Source organism: Cydia splendana, chromosome 25 (genome assembly GCF_910591565.1).
Source record: "Cydia splendana chromosome 25, ilCydSple1.2, whole genome shotgun sequence".
NCBI lineage: Eukaryota > Metazoa > Arthropoda > Insecta > Lepidoptera > Tortricidae > Cydia > Cydia splendana.
Window position 1 is genome coordinate 3107325 of NC_085984.1, and position 14109 is coordinate 3121433.

The following is a 14109-nucleotide window of genomic DNA, read 5'->3' on the forward strand; positions in this document are numbered from 1 at the left end:
ACTTAAGACCTGTATCACCTGTGTTCTACAAATAAAATTTACTTTACTTTAACAAGGATCAAAGTCAAAAGTTTTAATCAATAGTCAAAACATGGCAGTAAAACTGTGGCTACAAAAATTACTTTGACAATCCGCCTCTATATAAAATTCTCTTTGTTTTAACATTACAATTGTATATTAATCAAAAGTCTGTCACTTCAGAATGTCTAATTGTATCTCACACCAGTCAATTATCATTCATCATTCACTCATTCATTCATCAGCTCAAATATCTCGACATGTAGCACATTAATCTAATTTTCTTCGAATGCAATTTTAATTAGGTCGAAGTTAATTACAAATTATGCAACATCATTAAGATTTGTGAGAAATTTATAGGACCTATTGTGTTAGGATTTAAATAGATAAAACGAAGTCAAAACAAGCAATTATGCAAGTTGTAGAATATTGTAGAAAATGCAAAACTTTCTGATAAGTGATAAGTTGATAACCTACACGAGCATTTCATGCAAGAAAAAATCTTGGGAGATTAAAAAATCATTTTAATATTGGTTCCTGAGTTATGGATGTTTTCTATGTATATAAGTATTTATATATATATATATATATATATATAGCTTTATTGAGCTTACTGTGGGACTAGGTCGTATTGTGTAAAATTGTCCTATAATATGTAAATTTATTTAATATAATTTTATAAATACGTATTAGTTAGACAAGTAGTAGAAATTGCTAAATTTAAATTTCTGAGTATACTACTTCTCCTATAGAAATTCGACAACTTCTAAAAATGTACCAGGTATTAAACATAATTATCAGGACTAATTTTGTCACGGAAAAAAGGTTACGGTAATTTATACACTCTTTTTTATTAAAATGCTCTCTTATACCATTTAATTTCGATAACAATCAATTTCAATTAAAAATAATTAATTTTCATCATTCGATATTCAAATCACTAGAACCTTATAAAAAGTCCCCTGCCGCGTCTGTTTGTGTGCATGTATGTTCGCGATAAACTCAAACACTACTGAACGAATTTTCATGCGGTTTTCACCTATCAATTCAATTAGAGTGATTCTTGAGGAAGCTTTAGGTGTATAATTTGACAAGGTTTTGTGTAACCCGTGCGAAGCCGGGGCGGGCCGCTAGTGATATTTATAAGACGAAACCAACACATTCCATTATGAGACGTAATTACATACCATTAAAATTGATTTTCGTTTGAAAACCAATACGCAGTTGATACGTTTTTTCACTGGAGGTTACCATTTGCGAGCGAAAGTGAAAAGCTGTGAATCATCTGGCTCGTCATTCCTAATGCTCGCATAATCCGGGCGGATCAATATGGGCAAAGAGAATAGATAGTATAGAGGGGTCCTGTCATAGTAAATTTTGTAGTCACAGTCAATTTATTGCCATCTATCGACACACGACTAAAACTCAAAATGAAAGCGTATAAAATTATCAAAAAAATGTATATATATGGATAAATGATTTTATTATTTTTATATCATTTTGACCCATGTTCATTCACTGACATATACGAGTATGTGTTAAAATTGTTAAATATGAAACGGTGTCGTCACGCCATCTAGCCGAGCCTAGGTCAAAGGTGTGTGCGCCATCTATCCGAGAATGACTTTTTCTTGATTTCCGAGGCACTTTTTTCCTTAGACTTTATTCATCTTATACGAAGTTACATATGTCTTTGATATAGGCATTAGGTGAAGGTCTCTAGAAAGCGACAAAATGGTACGATAGTTATATTTATACATTTTTTTTTTTTTCGTTTTCAATAAAGAAGGAAGTTTGAGTCATTTTTGTTAATTAACATTTCCTAACTTGTTTAAAAAATAACTTTAAGATATATTTCTACAAGTAGTACATTCGTTGACGTGTTTTAAATACACCATATTTATTTTTTATTTTTTAATGAATATGTAATACCTACCTTTAAAAGTATATTTAATGTTACGTAATCGCTTTTTCACGACGCGCGCGTTTCCCGAAAATGAGGCGCGGAGGGCTGTGTTCAGCGTTGAATAAAAAGTATAAATAATGGAGATACAGTTTTGCAAGTATGGAATTATTTATTGGAAGTATCCTCCTCTTTTATAATATTAATTTTGGTTTCAAAAATATTAATACTTTTTGAGATATTTTGAAAATAAAAAATATCTACGTTTTTCCCCTTTTTTGTTTATAAATGTTGATATTTTTTGTGTGCTAATACACGCTTCGAATACATTTTTCTAGGCATCATGACGAATCTAATGAGGTATCACACGTATTTTTAGGAGTAGTATCTCTATTTTTTACCGTTTTTAGTTTCTCGAGCAGTCTATAGTGAGCGTTTGGAACATCATTCATTATTATTTTGTCTGTGGTGCGTTCTGAATTCAAATCACTTTCGATTTCTGTTCGCGGTTACGTAGTGGTGTTACATACATTCGGCCACTTGACATTGTAGAAGATAAGATGATTTGACATATTTATTTTATTTATATTTAAAGAAAATGCCCTATGGAGCCATGAAGTCCGTCTGTTGTTTTTCATGTGCAATAAACTTTAATAAACTTTAAATTTAAAAAAAACAATAATTTATTTTTGGAAGCATACGGTTCATAAATAAATTAATAAAAAATTCGCTAAAGAAAATAAACGAAAATTTTGATTAAAATTATTTTTTGACAGTTGTGGACGGTTAAAATTGATGGCCAGGGTAGTTGAGTTCCTCAGTGGCCTTAATTATGATAAATATAAGAAATTCAATAATTACTATGAAATAGAGTATCAAAAATACTTTAAACGAATCTTCATAAAGATATATTCTTAATAAACTAGACTGTAGTCTAGTTCATTAAATTCTAGAGAATAGTCTTAATTCTAGCCAGTTATTTTGTTAAGATTACTATTTTATGGGCTATCGAATGAATAATGTTTAAAACTTAAATGACATATCTAGGTTGTAGTAACAAAAACCAATTATAAAACGAAAAAGAGCTTTTACATAAGCAATTTTATGAAAAACAACTACAGGTACCTAATATATTATACAAATTAACGCTACAGAGCCTTTTATTGTCACTCTATACCATAACACTCCTTCAAAATTGGACCTTATTATAAACTCCTAAGGTCCATTTCAAAACGTATCTAATCAAAGACGCAAACAGTTTTGAAGTCTCGCAAGGCGCCAACTTTCGCTCAGCTTTCCAAAACATTCGAACACTGGCTTACTAAACGTCATAAACGCATTAGCATTCAATCCGAATTCAACCTTAACATCAAGATATGAGAGTACAATTTTCATTGAACTATATTCTCACTTCATGTCTTAATTTTTTAAATAGGCATTCAAATTTCGAATTTCAACTTTTTTAAACGGGTGTAAAGTCGACAATCGGTTGGTGTTTTAATAATGAGATTTGTTGAGGTTATTTTCGGTTCGAATTGCGTAAAATTGACAGCTAATTGGTATTTGATAGGGCCAAAGAAGGCAGGAAGGAGGGCAATTTCACAAAGGTACTATGGTATTAGTGAAAACGGACATGGTCGTTATTGTCTTTTTATACAATTATCGGGTAGAGAAAAGTGGCATGTGTTTTTCCATTGAATAAATATAGTTAGTCAAACCAATTTGTCAGTCAGTAAGAACCAGGAAAACTATAAGTACTCATCCTTTTCTTTTGGGTAGTACTAGTGTAGATAGATAGATTTTTATTGGTATTAATCATACACTGTCAGTTACATACTTAGCAATAATTAATTAGGTACAAAACGATTATAAATTTAGATTCTCATGTCAATAATTTAAATTCGCATAACTATAAATTGATAATGTCAATAATTCAATAATTCAACAAGACAAAGATAGTATGATTCTCTCTGTCTATGTTTGAAATGAGACAGTCCTTGACAAACTATACTTAGAGTTAGACCAAGAAAATTCTGCAGAGATTTTGATAGCCCAAAATTGAAATTTTCTATTTGAGGACAACCCTTCGCGCGTTTTTTTAATTTTCCGCCTTTGTCTACTGATGGAAATGACTTGACAGACTATAATTGTTTTAATTTTATATGATTATACTTTTTTCTACGAATTAATTTGGTCACAAAATATTCATAAAAACATAACGTAGTAGGTACATAAATTTACTTTGTATGTAATATGATTAATTACATTCAATTTATTTATTTATCTTATATTATTAAAAAAACTATTTCTAACGTAAGAATTACCTACTGCAATTTAAACAAGTAGAATGTGTACCCCACACATAAAATTTTCAATAAAATTATAGATAGATATATTGCAATAAAAATGTTAATACCTACAAGCTACCGAAATAAATATAAATAATAATTAAATATTGCGACACCTATGCTAATCACATCACGCACACTAAGTAAATCAACTTTATCAAGGAAATAAAACGAAAGCCATTTACCAACCTCGTTAATTTTACAGGTAATGTTATAACTTATAAGCCATTAAATAATTATACCAAATCAGTATGGCAACATAACAGGAAAATAAGGCAAGAAAGTGAAAAGGAACTCAGTCGCCGCGCGGCTGTTACTTCCGATTTCCCAAGCCTAGCGCGCGGACGCATCGCTTTAAAAAAAATAAAAAGGTCTTTTATAGTCCGCACTCCGGACGGCCGACCGCGCGAAAACCAACAAACTCGCCCTCATAAAAAACCTAAAATGGAACGTTGAACAGTGATGTGTTGTGCAAACCGAACCAATGGATACGAATATAAAAATAAAAATTTCAAAATTAGAAGAAGAAACAGTGCAATGGGGTTCAAGGTGTTTTTGTTGTTCGCGATTTTGGGTGTTGTGTGTGCGGAGATAGAGAATGATGTGTTGACGCTGCAAGACGATTTGGACCTTAAGGACGAGGAGATAAAGTCGGAAAGGAGACGGCCGGCGAATGAGCAGGAAAAGGATATTTTATTGTTGGATGCTTTGGGACGGAGAAAAGGGTCGTACCATAGTTCGTATGGCGCGTCGCAAGAGGATGATTCCATTATGGATTTGTTGGGTAAAAGTGAGTATTTATTTTCTTTTTATTCTTAAGAATTAATATCGTCAATTTATAATTTAAAAATAAATAAAATAATACATAAAGTTTAAGAAAATGGTTATATAAATATAAGACAACTTTGGGTATTTCTAATAAAAAGAAGGTAATTTTAATTAAAATAAAAAATACATTCTGTGACAGTTTTGTTACGTATGCTAACATACACTCTAAACGAACATGCATTTTTTTTTAAATTATTACTACTTATTTTATTAATCAACACCTAAATTCTCTTGTCTTCTAAATTTCAAAACAAATTTCAAGGTGTCATTGTGTCATAGTTCTAAATAGGCATAAACAATTTTTTTTTATAAATCAAAATTAGATTTTTTTTTTCTATCCGCCCCTCTACAAAATAAAATATAAAAAGACTCCAATTACATTAATTTTTAAATTTATAAATTAAAATTGCATTTATTTTGGCAAGTTTTGATTTGTGATAATAATAGAAGTACATATTTTATATTAATATATAAGTAGAACTACTAAATGCAAGTTAACTTATAACTAACCTGAATACAGGAGGTTTTTATGAACACAGTGTTCCTTAAGGGTTGAAACACCCTGTACGTAAGAACAGGACTGCACACAATGTCATATACTAAGAAAAAGTGACCAAGGCCTCCAGTGCCCCAGGCTGGAATCGAACCAGCGTCCATACCATACTGTTAGGGATGGCCAGGGGCCGCCATATGCCATATGGAAAAATTCGCCCTATGCCGTTGTGGCCCGGTGGCCGAATGGCACAGGCACCTGCCGCGATGCAGAGGACGCTGGTTTTATTCCAGCCTGGGGCACTGGAGGCCTTCGTCACTTTTTCTTGGTATGTGACGTTTATTTCAGTTTATAATTTATATAGTAGTAGAAATCTACTTGAAATAAAAACAAATTAAAATATTAAATTAATTTAAAATAATTTAATTAACTCACATTTATAGACGGGTCTAACGCGAAACTTATTCAATTACCTTTATTTACCGACGTTTCGACACCGGTTTCACTGGTCGTGGTCGCGACCACCGAAACCTGTGAACCTGTGTCGAAACGTCGGTAAATAAAGGTAATTGAATAAGTTTCGCGATAGACCCGTCTATAAATGTGAGTTAATATGTGTTCAAAACGCGAAAGATTTAAATATTATAATAATTGAATTTGTTCTAATACTTCTAATAGTAAGAATGCACGGTATATTATTTATAGGTAACTTTAATTTCCAATAACCTTATTAAAGCGATATTAGCATAACTTTCACATAATAATGTAATTACGAAATTATCGGAATCGTGTGGGTTGCACAATTAAAATCAAATTAGAGCAAATTGCGAGTAACGACATCCGTTGTTTAATATGTCTATAAATAAATAACAAATAAATATGGAGCATTATCTATGAAAAGGACCTTATTGTCGATGGCGCTTACGCCGCACAGCGTCGCGCGGCATTGTATTTATATCGGAGCATCGTTAATAATGGCGTAAGCGCCATCGACAATAAGGTCCCTTTTCATAGATAACGTCACATATTATAGGACAATTTTACACAGATCGACCTAGTCCCACATTAAGCTCAATAAGGCTTGTGTTGTGGGCACTAGACGACGATATATACATATATAATATACACACATATATAAATACTTATATATGTACATAGAAAACATCCATAACTCAGGAACAAATATTTGTGATGAACACACAAATAAATGCTTACCAGGATTCGAACCCGGGACCTCCTGCTTCGTAGGCAGGGTCACCGACTAGGCTAGGAGGCCGTTTAGAGTAAACAAATGTTGTACAACTAAATAACAGTGGTACCTACAGTCACCTGCAATAATATGACACACAACGAAGATCGCATAAGCTCATCAAATTCAACCTTAACATAATGATAAGAAAGTGCAATTTTCATTGGACTGTATTCTCACTTAATGTCTTAATTTTTTAAATTGGCATTCGAATTTCGATGTTCAACTTTTTCGAACGGGTGTAAAGTTAACAATCGGTTGGTGTTTTAGTAATGAGTTAATGACATTTGTTGAGGTTTTTTTCGGTTTGAATTGCGTAAAATTGACACGATTTTATTTGTAGAGCCATAAGAGCGTGTCACATATTTTTGCGGTCTTCGAAGAGTAACATATTATTGCAGGTGACTGTACCTAATTAAAATCCATCCTTACTAATATTCTAAATGCGAAAGTAATTCGGTGTGTCTGTCTGTTTGCCTGTCTGTTATCTCTTCACGCTTAAACCGCTGAACCAATTAGGATTCCCCCCCTCCTCCTCCCTTTGCAACACGCTCCTCCTCCCTTTGCTCGTCGTCGCACCTATCTCAAATCTGTCAAATAACTAGACCTTATATTATATAAAAAATTGACACATAATTAAATAGTCACGAAATCTGCCAAATGTAAACTAATAAACCGGACAAGTGCGAGTCGGACTCGCCCACCGAGGGTTCCGTAATTTTTAGTAGTAGGACAGACGGACAGCGGGGTCTTAGCAATAGGGTCCCGTTTTTACCCTTTAGGTACGGAACCCTAAAAAGCAGATAAGATAAGGAAAGTCGGTTAGTAATATCATGAGTCTTATCACAGAATTACAATGACACACACAAATGTCTTTAATTACGTAACAGCGGCTTCTAACTTTCTTATTACAAACTTTTATTTAGTTTCACCTGACCGTTGTCTGTCTGTCTGTAATCAAATCTTGCAAGTTAAATTTGATCCACTTCCCGGTTTCAGATTGAGCTGAAATTTTGCATGCATGTATAAATCGGATGACAATGCAATATTATGGTACCATCGAGCTGATCCGATGATGGAGACAGGAGGTGGCCATAGGAACTCTGTGATGAAACAACGCAACCTAATTGTGTTAGGGGTTTTTAGAATTATCTCGATGAGTATTAGTTGTCTGTCGTAAGAAAAGTACAGTCAGCGATAAAAGCTTGTACCAAAAATTAAATTTTTGCCAAAAACTTATTTTGATAACCTGTTTGCCATCATGTGTGTGTGTTTATTTCTTACGGCATTTTTAGTCTGTTCGAGAAACTGATAACGGTGAAAAATAGAGATAGGTACTACTCCTAAAAATACGTGTGATACCTCATTAGATTCGTCATGATGCCTAGAAAAATACTGCAGAGCTGTATCTCATATTAAATATATTAAAAACGGGTCACTCACGTATTTTAAGTCGGTACGGAGTGAAACATGTCGAGCGTTTTTCGACTTAAAATACGTGAGTGACCCGTTTTTAATATATTTAATATGTCTGTGTCTCACGGAAGTTTTGTTATTAAAAGAGCTGTATCTCCATTATTTATACTTTTTATTAAACGCTGAACACAGCCCTCCGCGCCTCATTTTCGGGAAACGCGCGCGGGGTGAAAAAGCGATTACGTAACGTTAAGTACGTTGCAGACGAGACATACTGCCGTATTCGAACTTCAAGATATTCACAAGAGACGACACGTACTAGATCCATTCTAGATACAGCGCAATTCCGGGAACCAATGTCACTTTTACGTTAGATAGAGTAAGATATCTATTAGTTGTGAATTGGATCACTAAGTCATATCCTGTGGAATCCGTTCAACAGTATCTCCAGAATCGCGCAAATGTCAAATTTGACAGGTTAAATCTTAAACATAACGTTATCGTATCTTGGTGATGTCTAATAGATGTCTATTTCAAAATCCGAATCGGGCCCATAATATCAAACAAAAAAAATTTATCTACCAAGTAGATTTCGTAATTATATCATATTTCGTAAATACATAAGAAGCGCCAAATATTTAGAATCTCTACACCTTATGGAAGCGATGGTGACCGAGTGGATATGACGTCCGACTTTCAATCCGGAGGTTGCGGGTTCAAATCCTGGCTCGTACATTGAGTTTTTCGGAACTTATGTACGAAATATCATTTGATATTTACCACTAGCTTTTCGGTGAAGGAAAACATCGTGAGGAAACCTGCATACATCTGCGAAGAAATTCAAAAGTGTATTTGAAGTCCCCAATCCGTATTGGGCTAGCGTGGGGACTATAGCCCAAGCCCTCTCGCGCATGAGAGGAGGCCTGTGCTCAGCAGTGGGACGTATATAGGCTGAAATTATTATTATTACTACACCTTATAAAACAAAGTCCCCCGCCGCGTCAGTCTGTTTGTGTGTTTATATGTTCGCGATAAACTCGAAAACTACTGAACGGATATTCATGCGGTTTTCACTTTTCAATAGAGTGATTTTTGAGGAAGGTTTAGGTGTATATTTTGTCAACCCGTGCGAAGCCGGGCGGGTCGCTAGTTAGGTATATTACACAAAGTAAAATGGTATTTTAATTCTAAATCATACATTTGAAGCTTAAAAAAAAAATCTAAATTAAATATGTGAAATAAATAAAACTAAATTTATTTCGTAAAAAAAAGTATTCTAAATTTAATAGTATCATGTTTCACCTCGTGTTTCACAGTTCAATACCTGTTTAGAATTGTGAACCTTTTTTCTTAGGTTACCGTAAAATGGGGTGAGTAGGGTCAAAACTGAAATTCAAACCTCGATAACATTTTATTTTTACATATGAAAACTGAATGGTGTATATAATAAGTGTTCCGGATATTTGTATTTTAGTTTTTATTTTATTTTGGGTAGTTCTATTTCATAACTTTGACGATAAAGAGGAAAACCCACCTCATCCTGTAGTGCCTCGTATTTGGGGTGAGAGGGGTTTTCATACAAAAGTGATTTTGGAAGATTGTTGGATCGATTATTTTTTATTATGCGTATTACTATAGCTCCATTTTAAATTGGAATACATTATTTTTGTGGCCTTAAATCCCTTCTCACCCCCCTCTCAAACCTTCTCTCCCCATTCATAACCCACCTCTCCCCGCGAAACCTACTCACCCCGTTTTTGGGTACTATGTGCTTAGAGTTAGACCAAGGAAAGTCTGCAAAGTTTCGGGAACTATTTTGATAGCACACGCAGTGCAAGTGTTATTTTAAACGTCAAACTTCTATGAAATTATGATGTATAAATAACAAGTTTACACTGCGTATACTATCAAAATCGTTGCAGACTTTTTTTGGTCTAAAGAGTTAGAGCAAAAAAACTCTGTATCTTTAGGTATTTAAATAAAAGTGTGATAAAAGTAAACAAATAATTAGTAAATTTTAGTGATGTACCGACTATTGATTTGGCCGACTAGCCGACTAGCCGACTAATCGGCGCTCGAATGGCCGATTAGTCGGCCGACTAGTCGGCTAGTCGGCCAGATCATTAGTTTCGTATAAGTTTAGGTGAAAAACAATATTTTTGCTCCTTTGGTTGCGCTATTCATCATATTAGCTTGGCTAAAAGGTGTTCTCTACAGGTTTAAAGACCTATCACAAGAATCCTCGTTCAATTTCTGTCTTTAGTTCTTTTATTTTGCGATCCTGAGCAGACCGTCAGTACAGCTTGTAGGAGGTATTTCTAAGGATCTATTTCCCGTACGTAGTCGCCAGTTAAGAACCTATCCCCTGTGGTCAGCCTTATTACGAGCAACGTGCCCTATCTAAGTCTCTAAATTTAACAATAAAATTGATAGTTCCTCGTGGCTCCACCATTAAAATAATGATAATAAAAAAATAACTATAGAACTTGCACATGAAATTACACGAGAATCAGTTGAGATCGACCTGTAGAGGAAAAAACCAGCCCTCCAACATACGATAACGATCAAACGGTCAATTATATGAACAAAAGTTTTCGTATGCAACCCTGAATAGGTATTTTAGTAAAATAAACATAAAACATATGGTAAATATTGACTGTTGATTTTCTATATTTTCTATTTTTCTTTCACTAATAAAGTGCCGACTAATCGGCCATTTTTGCCGACTAGTCGCCGACTACAAATGTGGCCGGATAGTCGGCTTTCCCGACTAGTCGGCGACTAGTCGGTACATCCCTAGTAAATTTTCGGGTAGTTAATAACATTTATTGGTTAAGGTGGATGTGTAGGGCTGTCCTGCCGACTAGCCACCAAAAGATGGCGTGATTGTGCACAAATTGCGGATTATCACTATTTCTTTCAAAACCCAAACAATTTTCTAAGATGTGTTAATATTGGCGCAAACAATAAAAAATATTACGTCTAAATCGAAATATATTCCACTCAACAGTGTCTCATTTCATCAAAATCTGACAAAACTGCAAAATATTGCAATTTCATGCATTCACGCACACTACCATATCCCCCAGTGTCAGTCTTGTGACCATTAAGCCAAAACAGACTAGAGGTCGCTAGTACAGAAGATGGCTTTTCTGATTACTCTCATTAGCTAACTAGGGACAAAAGTGTAAACTAGATGGCGCGGTGTAAGAGATGATTTTTTTTGCAAGATTAATTTAAGGTAAAGGCGCATCCAGACGAACTGAATTTAGCACCAGAATGGGCGGATTGTCTATGGTCACGGACGGTATATTCTGTAAGGCCTCGACAGACCTTGCTACAAATACCGGAATGGAACGGAAATCACATGCAATTATCGGTGAGGTATATAGAGGTCCATACAATAAATTCGTGACCGTATGCAGACCTTTATTATTCTTTTTTGCTCGACGCTGCCTTCGACTGCCATACATTTGTTATACTACCTACATAAGCAATACCCACATTATATGCACGTAGCGTACGTTTCGTGGCTCCTGGCCGAGGCGTTAGCTTGGTCCGATTTTAAGCTACCTACATTCCAAATTGTAAATTTCAAAGGTCACGATTACATACTTTCTACAATGTTTGTTTTCACACCGCAATGAATGATGAGTGTTTCCAAATGGTCCAAAAGAGCTTTTTCCAAAAAAAAAATAGACCTGAGTCTCACAGACCCTATATATTATAATAATTTGTTTATCTAGTTCTTCCAGCTCAAAATCACTGGCATATTCAATCCTGATAGTAAAAAAATCCTCCAAATATTTGTGGCTTTCCATTACAAATGGGTCCTTATACTTCAAGTGCAATAAGGTCCTTTCCAACTGAAATTCTTATAAAAAGGTTCTTATTGCACATGAAACATAAGGACCATTGCATTGTCTGAATGGAAAGCCACATTTGTATGGAAATTGTAGATTCCACTAAGTAGGTACGTCAAACCATGAAGTTATATTGTTTAAACTGGAGCGAGTTGTCAGTTTTTTTGCCATACTAATTTGAACCTTATCACCGAGACAGAATGTTGTTCGTACCAGACTAGAGAAAACGGTCCACATGAGATAGAAAAACCTGAGCCCTGTGTCTCACTCGCACATGTTGCCAATGTTAAAAAGATACCATTGTGATAGAAATTATATCAATATACTACTGAAATTCATTACCTTCTTATACTATTTTAGTGCTATATTCTAATTACAGTTCTGATATCTTTTAAGTAATTTGTTAATTATTATGATGTTAATATTATTAACTGATTAAGCCAAGCATGTGCGCAACAAAAAAAACAGTAAATTGAATATGGTAGAAATTGTAGTAACTTTGAATATTAATTGGTATCCCCAACTTGATGACGATTAGGGTCACCATGATGTCGGTACGATTTGGATCGGTCTTACAAAATTGTTATTTCCTACTTAATGTAAAAATAACTTTACCTAAATAGTATACTAATAAATAAATAAAGATATACTTATTTTGGCATGTTTAATTATTCGGTTCACGTAATGAGAGCTACATAATTGCCAAAAATTAAATCCGAAGTCCTTACATTACAGATTGGACATTACAGACTCATATTTTTATACATAGTATTTAATTACTGGAACGTTAATTCTAACTATTTATATATATGTAATCGATTCTATATAGGTTGGGCCGACATTTCCGTCAGTATACAAAAGCGGCAAATTTGAAAATGTTGTTTCAATTACAGATCTACGATGACGCTAACGCTTAAAGAATAGCTAAAGTATGCAAAAGGGAAGTCATCACGTATATGAACACACCATGAGTATGATATTGATAGTGATAGGTATTTTGTTAAATTATGAATTATGAAGAGCATAAATAGTGTAGAATGCCGGTTTACACAGTTAAATGTAAGTTTTTATTTCGTCGTGTGCTAATATTTTATCATTTTAGTCAATAATCAAGATAATTTCGTGTAAAAACATAAATTGTTACGCTACGCTAGGGCTTCACAAAATGACTAGTATCGATAACCAGTGGGCATAGTAATAATATAAATTTATTTGCGTTGCAAGTGTTGAAAGTAGGAATTAAATTCGCAACGAGTGGTGATAAATTAAAACACGACCGAAGGCAGCGTTTTTAATCGATACGATTTGCGAATTACCAAGTACAACTACAACGTTTTACCCGACCCTAGATATTTGTCTCGCTCTCTCTTATAGCTGTCTTTGATAGAAATAGAAAATATTTATTTGGCGTACAAAAACATACCTACATTACGGTAAGTACACCATAAAGTTAACAATACAGTAAACATACACCAAATAGGATGCCGCTCAGCATAAGCAGTGTCTGTAAGACACTACGCTGGTTTTCACCCAATACGTACGATGGACGTACGGCGGACCACCTTCCTCACAATAAACCACGATCGCATTGATCGCGATCCAATACGCCCATCCCATCTGTAACAGCTTTTATAACGACTAAAAGCTTTATAACGACTAAATTAAGTAAGGTTGTGTGAAGCGTTTTACAGAAGAGAAAAAAACTATATCCATCTCTTTTCTGGGGCAATTATACTAGCATAGGGTAAATACAGTATGATTCTCTCTGATTATGCACGAATGAGAAAAGATCCTGGCCAAACTATACATTCCATCTTATGCTAATATCCCACATTCATATGACTTATGGTCACCCTAATTAGAAAGAGATGGAGGGCTCAGGTTTGACCTCTCATGTGGACACACTTTTTGGCCAGTGTACACTATCCAGTTTACTCTCTACGTCCGTGCGTCAAACACGTACAAGTGAAGTACTAAAACGTGACGTAATG

At 34.3% G+C, this 14109-nt stretch overlaps 1 protein-coding gene across 2 annotated transcripts in view; it reads left to right on the forward strand.

Moving 5' to 3' along the window:
- Nucleotides 1-4442: 4442 nt before the first annotated feature.
- Nucleotides 4443-14109, forward strand: part of LOC134802746 (serine proteinase stubble) — a 32232-nt gene continuing 22565 nt past the window's right edge. For both annotated transcript variants that reach the window (XM_063775429.1, XM_063775430.1), the window contains exon 1: nucleotides 4443-5059. In XM_063775429.1, coding sequence (XP_063631499.1) covers nucleotides 4732-5059 — 328 coding nt within the window. In that variant the 5' untranslated portion in view covers nucleotides 4443-4731. The remainder of the gene's footprint in view (nucleotides 5060-14109) is intronic.